The 19,252-nt window shown below is 40.8% G+C and overlaps 1 protein-coding gene across 1 annotated transcript; it reads left to right on the top strand.

Annotated features, from left to right (window-relative positions):
- Nucleotides 1-2,833: 2,833 nt before the first annotated feature.
- LOC120717754 (adenylosuccinate lyase-like) lies at nucleotides 2,834-9,376 on the top strand. Its single transcript, XM_040005974.1, has 9 exons — nucleotides 2,834-3,059; nucleotides 3,147-3,191; nucleotides 3,526-3,605; nucleotides 3,660-3,690; nucleotides 3,802-3,871; nucleotides 3,950-4,097; nucleotides 7,397-7,577; nucleotides 8,459-8,635; nucleotides 8,811-9,376. Exons 1-9 carry the CDS (start codon nucleotides 2,895-2,897, stop codon nucleotides 8,865-8,867), a joined length of 954 nt encoding a protein of 317 aa, XP_039861908.1. The 5' UTR covers nucleotides 2,834-2,894; the 3' UTR covers nucleotides 8,868-9,376.
- The last annotated feature ends 9,876 nt before the right edge of the window (nucleotides 9,377-19,252 follow it).

The raw sequence follows: 19,252 nt of genomic DNA on the forward strand, positions 1-19,252 counted from the left end.
CAGCGGTGCAGAAAGACTTAAATTACGATCTTTACTGGAGTCCTACCTCATGTGACAAATATGGCCAATGTGATTGGCTGTGCCTTTCAGGGAGCTCTGTTTAGTTTTAGCAGCTGCAAGCCTGCGCTGCGAGGACCTGCAAGGAGGAGAGGAGGATGACAGCAAAAACGAAGAACCTGGATATAAGAAAGTATTTTTCAAAGAAACCTGTAAGTCACTTAAAGTCAAGTTCACTCATAAAATGTGTCCGTCATAATAACGTTACAGGCTATGCTAGGCTTTGGCCCACATCAGTCTAAAATTGTATGTAACAATGAATAACGTGTTTTGGAAACTAACTGCACAACAGTTAGTTTCCAATCCAAGCTCATAAATCCAAGTTCTCTCAGTCTCCCAGAGTAGCATTTCTAATTTTGATTGAAACTGTCAGAGAAAACGGCAGCCTCGAGCAAGCCTGGATATTAGTTTACAGAGGCTGTTAAAATTATATGTCTAACGTTAAAATGTAAAATGCTTAAAGGTAAAATGCTGTATGCCATGTCCACCACGAGAGACTGGACAGTATAGATGTAAAACCAATATGCCAGCAGTTTATCTCAGTTAACGAGAGGAGAAGGCATGTGTTTGGCTCCGTCACATAGTGGACATTGAGTTGTGTGGGGCACCAGTAATCCATGTCTGTTGCTGTAACAGTAGTTCATGTTTAGAATGAAAAATCCCAGCTCACTGATTTGATCGGGGCAATAGTGTGCCTAAAATGTTGCATAATTTTGCTGAGAGATCTTTTACTTTGTGGTAATCTTAGAGTAGTTTTATAGACAAAAACCACCAGGTCATTCACTGTTCCCTTAGTGCTAATGTATCAGAGATGTTGGTGTACTATAACTGAAGTAATGTTGTTAAAGTCATATTCTTTTATTGTCATGACTGTATTTGAAGCTATTTTTATTTTTGTATGATACCTGATTTATATGGAATATGGCTGAAGTAAACTAAAGTCTAAAATTCTTAGTCATTTAATAGTAATATAACATTATATAATTCACACAAAACTATGAATTGTAATTTTAAATGGTTTAAAAGCATGTAGACTAGCATATGTAGGCAAGTATATTTCTCCTTTTTTTTTTTTTTTAAATCAAGAAGCAAAGACCAAAAAAAAAAAAGAAGAAACAGGGCAGGGTTTGGTGGTTGAATCATCCGTCCCCACCAATGCCAAAACCAAATCTACGCCCTCGATTTAAAGTCTCACACACAACCCGTCGAAAGGGGAGGGGGCCTGCTTCTTCCGAATAGAGCACATTTCATTCATAATGTTGTAAATCCAAGCTCATTATGGATTCATGATTTGAACCCTGGGTTGTGCGAAATCCCAGAAATAAACCCTAGACAAAGCAAATCTGTGAACTACGGTCTAGGTCTGTTGGGGGATGGGTGTTCATACTGGAGTGCAAAATTAAAACCAATGGAACATGGACAAGAAAAGTTCTGAAGTAAAGTCTGCAACCTTTATAGAGCCCTATCAAGTCTCTTGGTTTTAACATACTGTTAGTATACAGTAAAAAGAAATTGTGTATAAGTCAGAAAACATTTGGCAGTTCCAGAGTTGCATTTTATTAAAATAACAGAAAAAAAAATTAAGGAACCCTGTATATAGCCTATACAACAAACAAAAATATAATGAAAAATCAAAAAATAAAATAGATGAAATTGCATTTTTTTGTGAGTTATTTAATATTAGATAAATGCAACTGATAAGCACAGATTTTTCATCATTCTTATATGCTTGAGACAGCGCAACTACTTGCTGCCTTTCCTCTTCCTCCCATACACTGCGGACCTCACGTAGACAGCACATAATGATCAAAACTGGAGAAAAGGCAAGCAGACAGGCGTCTGGGCCAGCTCTGTCCTTGATTGTCTGCTGAACACGAACACACACACACTTTGGTCTCCAATTTAGTGAGCCTGACCTCCAGAGCTGCAAATATGCAATATGCCTTACAAGTATCATTATTACCTAACGAGGCAGAGAAGTAGCGAAAGATCTGACACACTGAGCATTGAGGAAAATACAGGAGCAACAAGTGAAGGAGCCACTGGCTCAACTACAATCTATAATAAGCTAGAAAATTCAAAAGGACAAAGTGAATAAATAATGTGAATATAATTACCAGGTGATTCAACGAGTTTGACTTTTTGCTGGCAATGTGGACCAAGCTCTCATAACTGTGCCAGAATATCTTTTGGAGCGACCTCAGAGCTGTGGCATCATTTCATGGACTCACCATAAACAGCTGTGAGAGCTTGTCAGCTTGGTGCTGAGGCCACAAAGAAGAAGCAGAGCCGTTTCACATAGAAAAGTCTACGAGATCAAAGGCTGACTTCTTGGCACAAAATGCATTCAAATTACACGAAATAACACAGGTGTTATTTTCGCAGTCTAGTAGGGGCCGGTAATACAACTGAGGCTGTTTGCTATCAGCTTAGCAATGCAAGTCACTGTGTGACTTTTACCCAAACATCCTTTTCATCAACAGAAGAGGCAATACTGCAAATATGTGTATTTATAATAAAACATGTATTTATATAAAACATATTTGCATTTGTAACTGTTGATAAATGAATATCTTAAAAGTAAAGAACTGTATTATCAAGAGTCAAAAAGCTCCACATAAGTAGGAAGCAGCTTATAAGTAAACTCTGAAAATGAATGAAACCCTGCAGGAAATGGTTCAGAATTCATTCTGTAACTACAAGCACTTTTGTTTTGCCAGCTCTAAACTTTACGAGTTGCTTGTAGGAACTCTTCCTGTTTGTCATCATTTCTCTGTGTTCAATGTTCTCCTCCTCAGGCTCTGGGTCTGCCCATCACTGATGCTCAGATTGCAGAGATGGAGAGCCATGCAGAGGACATTGACTTTGCCATGGCGGCTGAAGAAGAGCGAAAGCTGAGGCACGATGTCATGGCGCACGTCCACACCTTTGCACACTGCTGCCCCACAGCTGCTCCCATCATCCACCTCGGAGCTACGTCATGCTATGTGGGAGACAATACTGTAAGTAGGACTATTGCATAAATAAACCCAGCAGTGATGAGTTTTGACTCTTTAAAGCTTCTCATGTTTGTCGTTTCTGTTCTTCAGGATCTCATTGCATTGCGTGATGGCTTCAACATCCTCTTGCCTAAGGTGAGACTCACCTGTTTGTCCAGAAATTCTATGAAAACAGTGCAAATGAATATATTAATATCAAACAAGCTTGTCGGCTAGTTTTTTGGTTTTTACAGTGAGTCCATTTAAAAAATAAAAAAATAAAAAATAAAAAAAAAAGGACATTTTCAATGAATTCATGGAAAATTATATTTAAAGATTACAGGACAGGCATTGCAACATATTGGTCACATTTATTATGCAACTTCACTGCTTCTGGGAGCTAAAGATCAAAGCTGGCTGTTTGTAGCCCACGATGTAAAATAAGTTTGACACCCTGATTTGCATCATTAAAGGCTTGTTTTTCCTGCAGCTGGCCAGAGTCATCAACCGGCTGGCAAACTTTGCAGAGGAATACGCCGACCTCCCCACGCTCGGCTTTACACACTTCCAGTGAGTCCGACTGCAGCTGCAGTGTTTTCATAGGCCTTCATCAGACTGATGGAGCTGTCTAACTTTGATGTCAAAGGTGCACAAGGTGAGGAAATGTCTCCATTTAGTGGTGGTTAAAGAAACTTGGGTTTTGAGCTCAGGATTTTCAAAAAGCTGATCTAGCAGAGTCTAAACTTTATACTGTCGTCTGCTGTAGATCTGCACAGACATCCGCCTGCTGGCCAACCTAAAAGAGATCGAGGAACCTTTTGAGAAGGAGCAGATTGGTACATTCGCTCATTCAAAAGCACTTTTCACCTGTTAAACTGTGCCTCAGCCTAAAGCTTTGCCTGCTCCTCTTCCAGGTTCCAGTGCTATGCCCTACAAGAGGAACCTCATGCGTGCAGAACGCTGCTGTAGCTTGGCCCGACATCTGATTGCGTTGATGGCCGACCCCCTGCAGACTGCCTCAGTGCAGTGGCTGGAGAGGACACTGGATGACAGCGCCAACAGGTCAGCCAACACAGACACACTTACACTGCTGTGAATTTGGTATGTCAATGTTCTCCTCTGTGAACTAGATATCACAACAATGTAGAATCGTACAGTATGTAGTAGTGAACAATGATTCTCAGTTACGAGTGTTGCTTCTGCATCATCAAGGTCTTCTTGTTAAAAAAATTGAAGACTTGAGAGGAACAAAGAATCCTATAACTGAAAGAACAAAAGCTTAACATTTTCCAATTGTATGGTAGTATGGAAGTAAATTTGTTAGTTAAACATAACGTAAAAATAGCTGAAATATTAAAAAAGTCAGTTCAATAGTAAAAAATATATAAACCAAGGTGAAACAGTTGTGTGTTCACTGCTAAATTAGTGCTAATATGATTTCCTTGCTCGCTAGTCTCAGTAACCGTGAATCGGTCCGCCGGGGTTTCCGCCCTTGGCCACTGCCCGGAAAACACTGCACCTGAGTCCTAAGGTGCCTCCTGCAGGTGGTGGACCTACAGAAGAGTGGGTCCAGTTTTCCTCTTCGGGGTGTGCCCAGCCGGGCCCCATGGGCCAAAGCCGGGTCATGAGACACTTGTCCTCTGGCACCCTCCCCAGGACTGACTCCCAGGTTGGGGCTCCGGTAACCCTACCCTGGGCAGGGTGAACTCTTCCCTATATTTTTCACTCATTGCCGTCAGCCGGACAAGGGTGGAGTGCCAGGGTCAGGGATGAGTTACTGCCCAAAGTGGAGGAGTTTAAGTATCTTGGGGTCTTGTTCACTAGTGACGGGAGAGGGGAGCAGGAGATTGACAAACGGATTGGTGCTGCAGTGATGTGGGAGCTGTAGCGGTCACATTACCAGCTACCATTTCTAAGGGTGGTTGGTCTCTCCCTTAGAGATAGGGTGAGTAGTGCGGCCATCCAGGAGGGGCTCAGAGAAGAGCCGCTGCTCCTCCACATTGAAAGGAGCCAGTTGAGGTGGTTCGGGCATCTGACTAGGATGCCTCCTGGGCGAGGTGTTCTGGGCATCTCCCACCATGAGGACACCCTGGGGCAGACCCAGGACACACTGGAGAAATTATATCTCTGAGCTGCCTAAGAATAAGCTGGAGGAGGTAGCTGTGGAGAGGGAGGTCTGTGTTTCTCTGCTTAGGCTTCTACCCCCATGACCCGGCCCCGGATAAGTGGAAGAAGATTGATGGATGGATGATTTTCCTGTTAGAAGAAGAAGTAGCTTAATTTAACAGGCCTATGGTTTTTGCCCACAGTAGCTTTTATGCAGTGCCACCGTGACTGCCCACTTTTATAGGGACTCTGGTTTTAAAAGTTAACATGGAAATTACATATTGAACTGTTTTGTTTTTTTTTTAAAAAAAAAAAAACAAGTTGGCTAAAAGTATTTATATCCTGGGTAATGTTAGATATATATTAGATTACAAGACAATGAGAATATTATATTTTTCATTGTTTCTACCCTATCTGAGCTATTGTGTTGAAGTATGGGGGAATACATACGTGACTAATATGAAAGCATTATACTTATTACAGAAGAGAGCACTTCGAATTATGCATAATGTTAAATATAGAGAACACACTAATAATTTGTTTATAAAATCGAAATTGTTAAAACTAGAAGACATAGTGAAATTACAGACTTTAACTATTATGTTTAGGGCAAAAAATAAAACACTACCTCTTAAGTTAAAGTTTATTTGTATCGTGTTCAGAAAATGGGGACGGCAGAAGGAAGTTTTATTTTAAGCACCGGTTTGCTTGAACCACACAAAGGCAAATGTGTCCAACAGTCATAGGCATAAGAAACTGGAATTGTCTCAGTGATCATCTTAAGTGTTGTATAAATGTTTCTCAATTTAAAATCTGCTATAAGAATAAAATGATAAACCAATATGAAGAAGTTGAAAATAATAGAATTTAATTGTAGAAAAATGATCCTTTTAGTTTGATATTTAGTGGTATTGCTCATTGTTGAGTATATTGTTCTGTTTGCTTTGTTTTGTTATGTGCAGAAAATTGTCATAGTGTAATTTTGGTTGCCTACTTGTATTATCACAGATAGGGGGCAGGTATCAATAAGAATTTATTCTTCTTCCTGCTCCTTTTCATGCATGGAAACAGTGTTACTTTAATTGAAAGGAAGGTTGTGTATGGGAATGCATTACTGCTGTACCATGTGTGAAACAAAAAAAATAAAATAAAAATAAAAAGTGGATTTCTCCTTCATATTTTCCACTGACACTTCAGGAAATCTTCCAGAGTTTTAGGCTTTGAACCAAGCCAAACAGCTAAGACATAAATCATGGCCATAAAGCAACAAAAGAGAAAACCTAAAGGGAAAAAAAGAAAAGAAATCAAGAGTAAAAGACTATGGCTGTATCCCAATTCAGGGTCTGCAGCCTTAAAGTACGCATTTCAAGGCCGATTACGTCACAGCGGCGCGCCGAAGGCTGTCCCAATTCAAAGGCTGCTCGAAATGCAGCCCTGAAATGCGTCCTTCATTTCCCTGAATTTTAAGGCTGTGGCAGTGTAGACTTCGTGGCCCAACATATCCCAGAATGCATAGCACGGCGATGGGTGTGGATAAATTTGCAAGGGGAAAAAAAAAAAAAAAAAAAAAAAAAAAAAAAAAAAAACTGCCGATGAGGGGCGGCCAAAGAGTACACTTTAAGTACTGAATATTATATACCTTATTTATGTGCAAATGTTTAATAATGAAGAACATTAAACATTACTGTTGGCCACATGTCGGCAAAGTTATGTGACATTAGTGACGTTTGTACTAACTTGGTTTTAAAGCCTTTAAAATATACGCCGTTCAATAGCTGAGCTTAATCTTACAGAGAATGATCAAAGCTCATGTAGAAACAAATAAACAAATGAACAAAAGATTCTCCTTCATTTCTGTCAAACAAAGCTGTATGACACGTTTCCAGTGGTTCGTATCATGGTTGCTAGGCAACCTGAGCAGCGCAACAGAGGCTCTTTTTTTTTTTTTTAACTTTATTGACAAACAACAGTATCAGCACAAAGGAGGCTAGACCGTCCCATTACACAAGCCTCGCACTTCCGGCCTTAGCGGTCTTTGAGTACGCGGCCCTTGAGGATCGTTGAGGCTGCGTACTTTAAGGCTGCAGACCCTGAATTGGGATACAGCCCATGTACATAATTGCGTTAATGGTTAAAGAACTACACATCCTACAATGCATTGCACATTGTTACCCAGGATTCAGTGGTTGAGTAAAAAGCTGTTACTTGCGATTACTGATGGTTTCTTTCCTCTTCTCTGCCTTGCTCCTGTGCAGGAGGATCTCCCTGCCCAAGTCCTTCCTGACAGCAGACATCGTCCTCAGCACGCTGCAGAACATCACAGAGGGTCTTGTGGTCTACCCCAAAGTCATTGAGAGACACATCCGCAATGAGCTGCCCTTCATGGCCACAGAGAACATTATTATGGCGATAGTGAAGGCAGGAGGCAACAGACAGGTAGGAGAGAATACCCTGTGAGTCAGAATGGACACAATAATAATTTGAACATAACTGGATGAATGCATTTTTGCTTGATCAGGAGAGATTGTTTACTGGGCAGAAAATGCCAGTGGTAACCAGAAATTCAGATGACTGAAATGAGATCATCTTACTGACTAGTAACCAGTGTTTTGACCATTTAAATGAAGAAGCTGATTACCAATAACCAGACCTGACATGGAGACCCAACAACATGGCTGTTAAAGTCAGCTCCACCTTAATGTTTCTGTTTTTTTTCCCTGTGTCTGTTAGGTTTTGTATTGTTCATTGTCATTTATGCTTAGAAATATTTAACCATATATGCTTAAAGGTATATAATCAATTGTGTAGTGATAGGACTGATCTTTAGCAGGCTGTAAAGGCTTGGTGTGTATTCCACACTAGAATGCACACCCACAGTCTAGGAACATCAGAGAGGTTCCATCTTCTCTTTGTTGATATATGGTATAGCAAACACACGTATATCTCTTTAAGTATAAGAGCCTTTTGTTTAGATAGATCTGCTAGACGCCTGGCACCAGCTTTGGGGAGTCTTCACAGGGTCACATCTTGACCTCACACAAATCACACTCACAGGCAAAGTACTCTTTGTGTGTATGTAGACGTCATATGTTAATGAACCTATGCATATTCATGTAACCTCAATAAAAGGGCAGTGTTACGGGAGAACGGACGAGAGCAACTGGGGTCAAGCGAAGGAACGGCGCCTGTCCGGTCTCTCCCGTGCACGAGAAACATGAAGAACTTTGCCTACCCGTGTCTTGCTTTGCTGTGTAATTATATTGTCTTCAACGTTCCAGCGGATAGGTTCAAGCTACAAACCTATCAGTCTCCTTCAGGAGTGCCACGAGAAAATCTGTGTTCTCTCCCAAGAGTCAGCAGCTGTGGTCAAACAGGAAGGTGGAGACAATGACCTGCTGGCCAGAATCCAGCGAGACCCCTACTTTGCACCCATTCTAGGGCAGCTGGATGCTTTGCTGGACCCCAAGGCCTTTATTGGGCGTGCTCCACAGCAGGTACAGCATGAACAGCCTTATTTTTGTTCAGTCTGACAACAGATGAATGTTTTCATCTAAGCCACAGCTCCCCTATTACTGCAGCTATGCCTGCTGCCCCGGTTGGCGACGGTGACGACTGTTAAGAAACTAATGGTGTAAAATGTATTTTCTTCTTCCTGCTCCTCTCCTCCAGGTGTCAAAATTCCTGGCTGAAGAAGTACGCCCCCTACTGGAGCAATTGCAGCGCTGAATTAACAGCCTCTGTGTAACATGAGGCTGATATGGTGCTTTGAACATATATAATGCTTTTGGCTGGGTGAAAAAAAAAAAAAAAATTATGCTATGTCTATTGTAAAGTCAGTCCCTTCATTCACATCATTGTATTGGTTTGCAATTATCTTAGTAATATAATTCATGAATGTCTTCACTTAAACCTAACACTGATGTTATGAAGTGTGCACATAACAGCATTGTGTGGTTTTTCAAAAATTGTTTCTTTAATATTAATTGTGTTTCTCTTACTTTGAGTTACCTGGTTTGGGGAGGTGGCTGTTTTCTGTCTGGGCAAAAGGTGTTGCCAAGGGCTGAGGACTTTGTAAACACCTGTTCAGCAGGACCAACCAAGTGCTTGTGAGAAACGGGGGTGTTTTGTGTTTACTTACGTTGTTCTGTGCTTAGTTAGTATTGGTGTTTGTTTATGTTTCTCCCTATTGTGCGTAAATGGTTTGGCCAAACCACTATAAAAGCTACCCTCCTGCGTCTTTGTGTTTAGGTCCGTTTGTGACTGAAGTTGTGTGATTACGTTCTGTAATTACTTTTGTAGAGTTACATTTAGTTAACCTCTTTTATGGGCCAGGGGTCTGTTCTTCATACCTCGCTTATTACATCCAAGATCAAATCATCGCGCCAACTTTGAGCTCGCTATTCCGGTTCTCCGAACACACCTGTTGTTGACGATTAGTATAGCTGGATGAAGTAATGTGAGATCACTGGGTGGCTTAAAAGTGGCTACGCATCGATAGTAGAAACATTGATCGGCAACCCTTTGATTGGTCGGCAAAAATGTCGAAGGAGCGCGCTCAGTATTTTTCGGCAGCAGAGCAAGAACTCTTGATTGAGGGATTTCAGGAGTTTCAGAGTTTAATTAAAACGCAAGGGAACACTGCAAAGGCTGCAAAAGCAAGGAGAGAGGGCTGGCAGAAAGTTGCTGACAAATTAAACTCGTAAGTAATTTATTATATTACATTATGTCATATTATATTATATTACAGTATATCCTCTTTCACATTAGAGCCACAACAGGACCCACTAGAACATGGGAACAAGTAAAAGTGAAATATAAGAATATTCTACAGAATGGTAATATTTATCACTTATATTGCTTTTAGTCTCTTGAAAAGAGACCCTGAAATAATCTGTTTGTTTATAACAGCAACCAAGAAAAGGGCAGAGCAAAAAAAGACAGGTAGTGGTCCTGCACCCCCTCGTCAACAAGTTGGTTAAGTAAATAATGCCCTCACGGGAATATCTATATCTCTCTATGAGCACACTGTCGCGCTGAGCTAAAGGATCCTGTCTGTCCCGCAATATACGCTGAATTCTGAAAACTCTCCTTATCAATCTTGCACCTTCCGCAATGGGTTGCTCGCGTATACGGACAGGACATGGCTGCGACAGACTTCCCAAATCCACCTTCGCTTTTATAGCCGTGGTCTCTCATCTTGATTACACGAAGTAATTTACTATTACTACTCTAAAATATGAATTACATCTGTAATAATCAAATACATGTACTATTAATCATTCTATTACATTTCCCTTTTTTTAGGAAATGACCTGTATGTATCTGTATGAAATCAATAAAAGAATCAAATACTGCATTATCTTTAGTTACATTGATAATATTTATTTATGGAAAAACAGTGGAAAAAATATCGCTGTTGCTTTCGTATAAATGAAGCGGACATACCTGAGTGGCCGCGATCTAATCCTGTTTACATAAAGTAAACCTGCTCCCGAGCAAGTTTACGCTTACGGCTTTGTTGCTATGGCAGCAAGTCCCGGATGAGCTTCGGGGAACCGAACGATCCAAGATCACGCGAAATCGTCAACAATCAGATCCAGCTAACTTACTTAGCGAGGTACGAAGAACGCACCCCTGCTAATTATATTTTAAACTTCGTCTTTTTAAACTTTTTGGGGAGTTTTCCAGTCACCCAAGAGTTACGAGGCGCAGAATCATCGACAATGATAACCACATCCCCAGGAATGAAGTTCCGTCCGATTCTCTGCCACTTCTGACACTCCAAAAATCACCAAAGAAGCTGGAGAAGATATCGCTGTGAGAGCTGTGGTGACCCTCTTTGAGCCTGTACTCTCCATACATGTCATACAGTTTCCCTTTTCTCCTTATCTGAGAGGACCTCATAGGCTGCCCCCAAATCTGCAAACTTGTCCAGGGCTTGCGGGTCGTCTTGGTTTCTGTCGGGGTGTAACTGCAAAGCCAGCTTTCTGTAGGCCTTCTTGATGTCCCTGATTAATGCACTCTTTTATTCATTTGCATCAACAGCATTAACTAAAACGGCCATTTTAATCTCTGGATCATTTAAAGAGATCTTTCCAAAATCAAGGTTCACTGGCCAATTAATTTCTGGTTCAGCAAGAAACTTTGGCCCTGACAACCAGGAATCATCCTTGACAAACTTCCGTTTAAGGCTGTAAGGTTCTTTTCATTTGGAAGGAAAGATAAGCGCAGACAGAGTCCGGGGAGGTGTCCAAAAAGTGATTTATTAAAACACACACTTATTATACAGTGTGGGGAGCCGGTCCTCTCCTCTCTGCCCTGTTACAGAAAGCTTTATAGCCATTATGACGTCAGGAGAATTCCTGGACCTCCTCTTCTCAGCACAACAACACTCTCCCAGGCTTGAAACCAGATGTTTCCCATCATCGGTATCTGGGAACATAACCAATTGTGTAGACGAATGTGCAGTTTTGTGAGATTGTAGGTCCAAGCCAACGAAAGTTGACTGTCCTCAACTGACTTCGGCCTGCCTGGACCTGCATGTCCGCTGGTGCTATTTGCATGATAGAGTATTATATCTAAAAGGTGTTTTATTCTGCGTGCTCTGGCAGATTTACTAAATAATAAATGATACATGATAACATTGATAATAAACTGATGATAAGTGATGCAGACTAATGAAGTACTGATGAAATAATGACAGTGCATATGAATGCTTGCTGTTCTACAGCCTTCCTATTATTTGGCATTTTTACCTGATTGCACCCTAAAAGGTAAACCAATGTTGTAATGACCATCAACCAACTTAACAGAGTCCATCACTGACTTCATAAACTGCTGATCTTCTCTAGACAAAGCAAACTGCTCATCCTGAATACATTCTGGAAAATCAGCCTTTATTTGACGTTCCCACAGCTCATCCAATCTTGCCACGGAAATCCTATTGACACTCACATCAAAAATGTCAGTCTTACGATCCTCTCTGAGAGGACCAGCATAGTTTTTACTGCATAGGGACCTCCATCCTGACTTCTAACAACATCCCATGGCTCTAAAGCCTTGGGCACATTGGTCCCGATCAACAGGTCTACCCCAGAATTTATCTCCAGTATCTTAATATAGTGCAAATGTGGCCATCTATCGAGATCTTCCTGTCGGGGAATATTACATTGATGAACAGGCATGCTTTTCTGAGTAAATAAGTCAGGCAAGTCACAGTAGTGATCTAAATCCAAACCAGCTACTTCCAAATCTGAAACAACATAACTACTGACCATTTTCTCCTGACCCATTGTCCGCAAAAGAACGCCAGTTTTCCTTCCTGAAAGATTCAGCCTATTCATGAGCCCTTCAGTACAAAATGAAGCTGAACTCCCAGGATCTAGAAAAGCATAGGTTATCAGTGACTGATTACCTTTCTTGGCCTTCACTAACTGGTATTATGGACAGAGCACTATTTTGCTCACCGGCCCCAGTAACGCCACTGCTTTGCGCAGCACATGAAGGGCCTTCATCTGGTGGTTCTCCCCCTCCTATAGTTTGCACTGAAACACTTTCCCTCTGCTTGGAGTGGATATGTAAGAGTGTGGGGTATTTCTGTTTACAGACTTTACACAAGAGACGTTGCCTACAGTCCTTGCTTCTGTGCCCAATGCGCAGACAACCATAACACACACCATTCTCTTTCAAAAAAAAGATAATCTTTCACAGTGCAACTTTCTTTCAAACAAAGGACACAAATCCAACATATGCCCTGCTCCACAAAACAAGCAAACCTTGGTCACAACTGAACCACTCTCTCGCCTCAATGCTGGCTCAATCTTCCTCTCCACCTTGGCCACTGTAGTAGCAAAACTACTCCCCTTAGCCTTAGGGTAAAACTGAGACTTAACATTCCTCGCCTCTTTTCTGATGGCTGGAGGATCCTGTATATCTCCAAACAATGGGTCACTTGCGATCTTAACTTGCCTTTCGACAAACTCAACAACATCGCAAAAAAACACTTTACGTTGAATCCTCTCCTGCAGATTGCACACAACATTCCTCCACTTATCCCTGAGCTTATAATTCAACTTTTTATAACTGCTTGCATATTAGTTGAAGTTGAATTCTATTCTATTAGCAGAGACATCCAACTCATGCAAGGACTCAACGTCTCCCATTGCATTACAACATTGCCTTAATAAAAACCCATATCCCTGCAAAGCCTTCACATCATCAGATTTTATAGGTGGCCATTTATTGACCCTTTCAATGTAGGCAGCAGCAATTTTCAGCGAATTGCCAAAGTTTTCCTGGAGCAAAGATTTAGCTTTAGCATATCCATACTCAACAGGCATATACTGACAGCTTCTGACCATTTCTCTTGGATGGCCTCTAGTATATTGCTTGAGAAAATATAAACAATCCTTAGCACTGTGAGCTTGACTCTCCACCATGTGCTCAAACGCTCTCATAAATGTTTGATATTGCAAAGGATCACCATCAAAGAACTGAATGTCACGCCTTGGTAGCAAAAACAGAGACTGCTGCTCAGCCAATAAAGTTGTAATTTCATTTTGTTTCTTCAAAACTGACTAGATGATCATGACCCTCACCACCTTGCACTGTATGTGTAAGAGGTTTTGATTGTGCGTGAGACTGCGACATCATCCGATTAGTTGAAACTGCACCTGGAAATACTTGATGTAACTCCATCTCTGACTTTTCCAACGAAACGACCTTTAGGCTGAGAAATATCTTTTAACCTTGGGCCTTACATCCAATACATGCGCTTGATGATCACTTGCATCAACACCCTGATATGGCTGCTCTGGTAACACAGGTTTGAACGTAGGAGCGTTAGGATTTAAAATGCCTAAACTCCTGTTCTCGTTCTAAATACGAATTCATTCCATCAGATTTACCATTAACAGCACTTGAGACTCGGGACATTTCAGAAGCTTTTAAAACATTCACCTTTGCTGCTGAAGCTGCTGTTTCAGTTTCTAAGTCAAGCAGCTCCTTTCTTTTCTTAAGCTGTATTTCTTGTTCTTCCAAAGCATGCTGTTCTTTCAACAACCTCTGTCGAACAAGAAGGGCAGCCATGTCAGCTTCTGCCATTATGCGTGCTGACAAGGCAGATGAAACCATTGAGCCACTGAGTGATGATTTACTTTTCCTACAACTTCTGGTTCCAACATTAGAGATGCTTTCACTTGGATTAACATCATCTATCACAGCACCTTTACCAACATTCCCAGCGTGCCTAGAAGCACCAGAACCATTTCGAGCAGGTAATACATCAGAAGACTCAACACGAGGTGGATTTAAATGTGGCAAATCAAGCTCAGACACCTGATTTTTACTCTGAGGGTTTCCCTTTGCATCATGAAGCCATTTCTTTATCTCTCCCATAAACTCAGTATTATGTGCGCGCACACTTATAAACCAAGCAGTTTGTTTTTCTTGAGGAAGCAAAGGAAGCAAGGTTTCATGCAGACGAGTTGCCTCATTAAGCAACACAGACAAATTCTCTAACTGAGCCTGAACAGTGGAAACATTATCCTCAGATTGCTTTAATTCTTTAATAATCTTTATGACCTTTTTAATTTTATTAATCTTAGTGTGACGTTCTGTTTGAAGCCTTTCAATCTGATTCTCCAAAGCCTTAGTAGTCGGTTTCGGCTGCCTTTTCTTTCCATCCACATCACCACATTGTATTAATTGGTGTGTCTCCATTTTTTTTCAAAACAATACAAAATCCAAATGCTGAACTGCACCTATGCCACACAGCTTCATTCCAACACATCAACTTGATGACATTCCCTTCAATAAACCTTGGACACACAATTAACAGGAGCAATATCCCCCACTATCTGCCTATTAAACCTAACTAACTCAACCTAGTCTTCCGTACATACTAGCGGTGGGTATTTATGTACCTCCATACCGTCAGCTGTGAGGAAGACAAACTGTCTTAAACACAAACTGCGGCGGTACTCCCAAGCCAATGGCTTCAGCCGCCTGATGCACAATAACTAGAAAGTAAATCAGTACAACGCCTTGTGCAGCTGTACTGCTGAAACCTAACAGGGGAATAAGACTCCTGAAAGAAATCTGTTTTGTGTAGCGAAAGGCTTAATCTAAAAGCTGCGTGGACAAAGGCAACAGCAAATTATAAAACTCTCATCAATAAAACTCATCTATATATAAATAATCCAATAAAACCTACAAACTTTTCTGTTGACAATTTGTTGCGGCTCCTCCAACCTATGGCCGCGGCAGGCTAAACATGAGGACACAGATGACGCGCAACAATAAACACATAAAATACACTTCTGTACCATTTGCTCCTTTTATTCCACATGCAACTGTCCAATATACAAATCATTGCCTGGGATTAACTATTAAACAAATGCACTGACTGCACAAACAAATAACTGCAACTCACCAATAACTGCACTAACTACTATGCCAAATTACAACTTGGTCTATGGCATCAATTAGTGCACAAATATACAAAAAACATCAAGTTACAGTTAAAATACATAAAAACAATTCAAGCTGCGGTGAACAGAAAGTTTTGCCTCATGCTCACCCTACCTTTCTGCTCATCAACATCAGGTGCTGTGAACAGGTGAGTGCAACCACATTTATCATCTACCACACCCATGAGACACGCCCCACACCCGTGCACCAATACAGTGAGTCCATTTAAACCAACCCACTTAGTCAAAAAGGAACAACTCATATGGCTCCTACAATATATATATATATATATATATATACACACACACACACACACACACACACACACGTATGTTATAGTAGTGAGCTTGAACTCTGGGTCAAAGATTCAAGTTGCAGTTATTTATATTTCCTATCACCTTAAATCTTCACTCAAAGACAAGTATCTTTGACAGTGTATATATAGATGTATTATATATGAGAGACAAATATTGTTCATTTAATATGTTGGCATTATTACATTTGGCTCAATGCTTACATACATGTGTAAAAAGAAAAATGTACGAGCTGTGAAAGCTGTTTCTGATAGAATGAAGAGTAGTCTGATATATTAAATATTCCTTTATTGGGTGAGAAAATCAGACCATGTCATAACTGCTTTAAGTCATCTGGGCAGAAAGTATACAAACACATAACATCCTTATAGAATATGATGTAACACTATAGATCAACTTACCTCAGAATATATAAAGCATATAAACAATTACAGCAATATGATGCAACAAACACAGCAGTGCTACTAATCCAAAATACTCAAAGCTTCATAGAACTGAAACAAACATTTATTTTTAGGTCCATTCTGCTGCTGATACATACTTTAGGTTTCTGAATATTAAACTTGTTTCTGCCTTTCATAGTGTGTAACTTGAAGGCCCTGAGTACTTTCTCCCACACTGAAAACACTGGAATAATAAAATATTTTGAACATTACCTAATGAGACTGATTCAGGACAGGCAATTAGTTATTTTAAACTTTTCTAGCAGTCCTTCACAAACAGGGAACAGTCTGTCTATTCTCTCCATCTGTCAGCAGCTGCTGACTCTTCCTCCTCCTCTTCCTCACACACTGCTGAGTTTGTCCTGGTGGATCATCAGGGGTGCAAAGCCTCACAGATGATGTGCAGCAGTGGGTCCCTCAGTCTGTCTGCAGTTGTCACACATGGAAATCAAGTGTGTGAGAAGCTGCAGGATTCAAACACAAGTGTAACTTATAAATACATGTTCATACTTTTATTACACAATCAGAGAGAAAGAAAAAGAGAGAGAGTGCAGGACAGACAGACAGGTGGCAGTCTCAGGTGTATACACTGCTACAAAACAGCACGAGAGAAGGAGGATTTAGTGTTTGTGTTATTACGAGTGCTAAACAAGAAGAGTTCCCAGATGGTACAGTGGACACATGTGTGACTCCTGTGATTAAAGCATCTTTCTCTCAGCTTCACAAGTGAACCGTCAGCTCGTTCAAACACACGTTAAAGTCCGTTTGGCTTGACACCACCGAACAGAGGCAGCAATATAACAAAGCTAACATTAACAGTGCAGTGAATCCTGCTTGTGCCGTGATATTCAGGACAAGTAGCGGTTTTTGATACGGGCGACACGGGCGGTTTCCTGGGGCGGCATCATGGTGGGGGGGCGGTATCACGGGCATCTGCAAAAAATAAATAAATAAAAAAAATTACTCGTACTTATGCTGCCCCGACATCATGCCAGCGCATATTGGGAATGTTGTAGGCACCGATTGGGTTTCCATCGCCCATTTGCTGGGAGTAAGGGCGCCCTCCGTTTGCGAGGTGCGCCTGCTGCTTGCTGCACAGGGAGGAGAGGGCGGGGCGGCGGGGGATTCTCCGGCTGGCTGGAGCAGCATCTAATAACCAACTCGCAAAATAAAACAAAATTAAAACAAACCAACAAACATGAAAACACCAGACATTATGATGCAGGCTTATAATTTGCACCGATGTTTTTTCAAAATTCTATACGCAAAAAGTGAGCGCGAGAGCCCTCGGTTCTTCCAAATAGAGCACATTTCATTCATAATGTTGTAAATCCAAGCCCATTATGGATTCATGATTTGAACCCTGGGTTGTACAAAACCCCAGAAATAAACCCTAGACAAAGCAAATCTGTGAACTAAGGTCTAGGTCTGTTAGGTTATGTTGTGGTGATCCTCGGGTTGGGGGATGGGTGTTCATACTGGAGTGCAAAATTAAAACCAATGGAACATGGACAAGAAAAGTTCAAAGCCATCAGGTGCTCAGTTTAGAAAAAAGAGAAAAGAAGAGGAGAAACGAGCAAAAGATACAGGTAAGCAGATGTGTCATTGGATAATGGCAGGTCATCCTGAAACAATGAGAATCAGAGGGAGTGTTTGCCCAGGGCGCCAAACAGGCTAGGACCGCCACTGGTATCAAACGCTTTGCAGAAATCTACGAATAAGATAAAGCTATCATCCCTTCACAAATCTGCATAATCAATTAGGTCAAAAACAAGTCTAATGTTGTTGGATATGTGTCTGTTAGCCATAAAGCCAGACTGAGTTTCATCAATAATATCATTCAAAACAGCTTTCAGTCTTTTGGCAAAGATCTGAGCTAGGATTTTATAATCATTATTAAGGAGGCAAATTGGCCTCCAATTGTCAATATAAGTGGGATCTTTCTTTGGCTTTGGGATTAGGGTTAACAGACCTAGTGATAAAGTGGGGGGAAGAGACTGATTTATAAGACTTTCAATGTATACATAAGAAGAAATGGAGCCAGTTGATCTGCAAAAGCAATGTAAAATTCAGAGGTTAAGCCATCGGTTCCTGGGGATTTATTAAGTTTAAGACGTCGAATAGCGGGCAGCACTTCACCAATAGATATCGGCCTATCACAGAAACTCAACTGATCTTCTGTTACTGTTCGCACATCAGGGATTTGTTCCATAAAATTCAGACCAGCACTCTCATCAAACTCTGACTTGTATAAATCTTTATAAAAATTGGAGCAATAGGTGGAGACTTTTCGGGGGTCATCAGTTATAATACCGTCAATATTAAGTCTCCGAACACAACTAAGTTTAGAATGAGATTTCTCTAATTTAAAAAAGTAGGATGAGTGTTGTTCACCTTCTTCTAACCCTCTTCTCCTTGATCTCACAAAGGCTCCCTCTGCTTTCAGTTTATAGATATCATTTAACTTACTCTGTTGCAAAGCTAAGTCAGTTTTATCTTCTTCAGATAGGTTTTCTGGTGGGATCTGAGTGAGAGCAGATATCCTAGGAATTACATGAATTTCTTCATTTTTTCTTTGTTTTGCTGCAGATGAGCCATACTCTCTTAAATATTTACCGGCTTCAAATTTAAAGATTTCCCAATTTTGACAGCAGAGATGACTGGTTAGGGCTTTATCCCAGAAACGTTTGATTAATGACAAAATATCTTCAATCACTTTTTCATGTTTTAGAAGGGAATTATTAAGTTTCCAGTAGCAGCTCAGTGATACCGCTTTGTGGTCCGTGAGTGGAGTTGGCATTATATTGGATATAACATTATTCCTATTTAAGCAATCAGATATTACCCAGAAGTCAATACGGGATTTAGAAGAGTTGGATTTGTT

Source organism: Simochromis diagramma, unplaced genomic scaffold, assembly GCF_900408965.1.
Source record: "Simochromis diagramma unplaced genomic scaffold, fSimDia1.1 OVJJ01000510.1, whole genome shotgun sequence".
Taxonomy (NCBI): domain Eukaryota; kingdom Metazoa; phylum Chordata; class Actinopteri; order Cichliformes; family Cichlidae; genus Simochromis; species Simochromis diagramma.

Coding starts and splice junctions, on each gene's coding strand:
- LOC120717754 (XM_040005974.1), top strand. CDS start 2,895: ATGGAGAGCCATGCAGAGGACATTGACTTTGCCATGGCGGCTGAAGAA. Junction 3,192..3,525: donor TCAACATCCTCTTGCCTAAG/GTGAGACTCACC, acceptor TTTTTCCTGCAG/CTGGCCAGAGTCATCAACCG. Junction 3,606..3,659: donor CTCGGCTTTACACACTTCCA/GTGAGTCCGACT, acceptor AGACTGATGGAG/CTGTCTAACTTTGATGTCAA.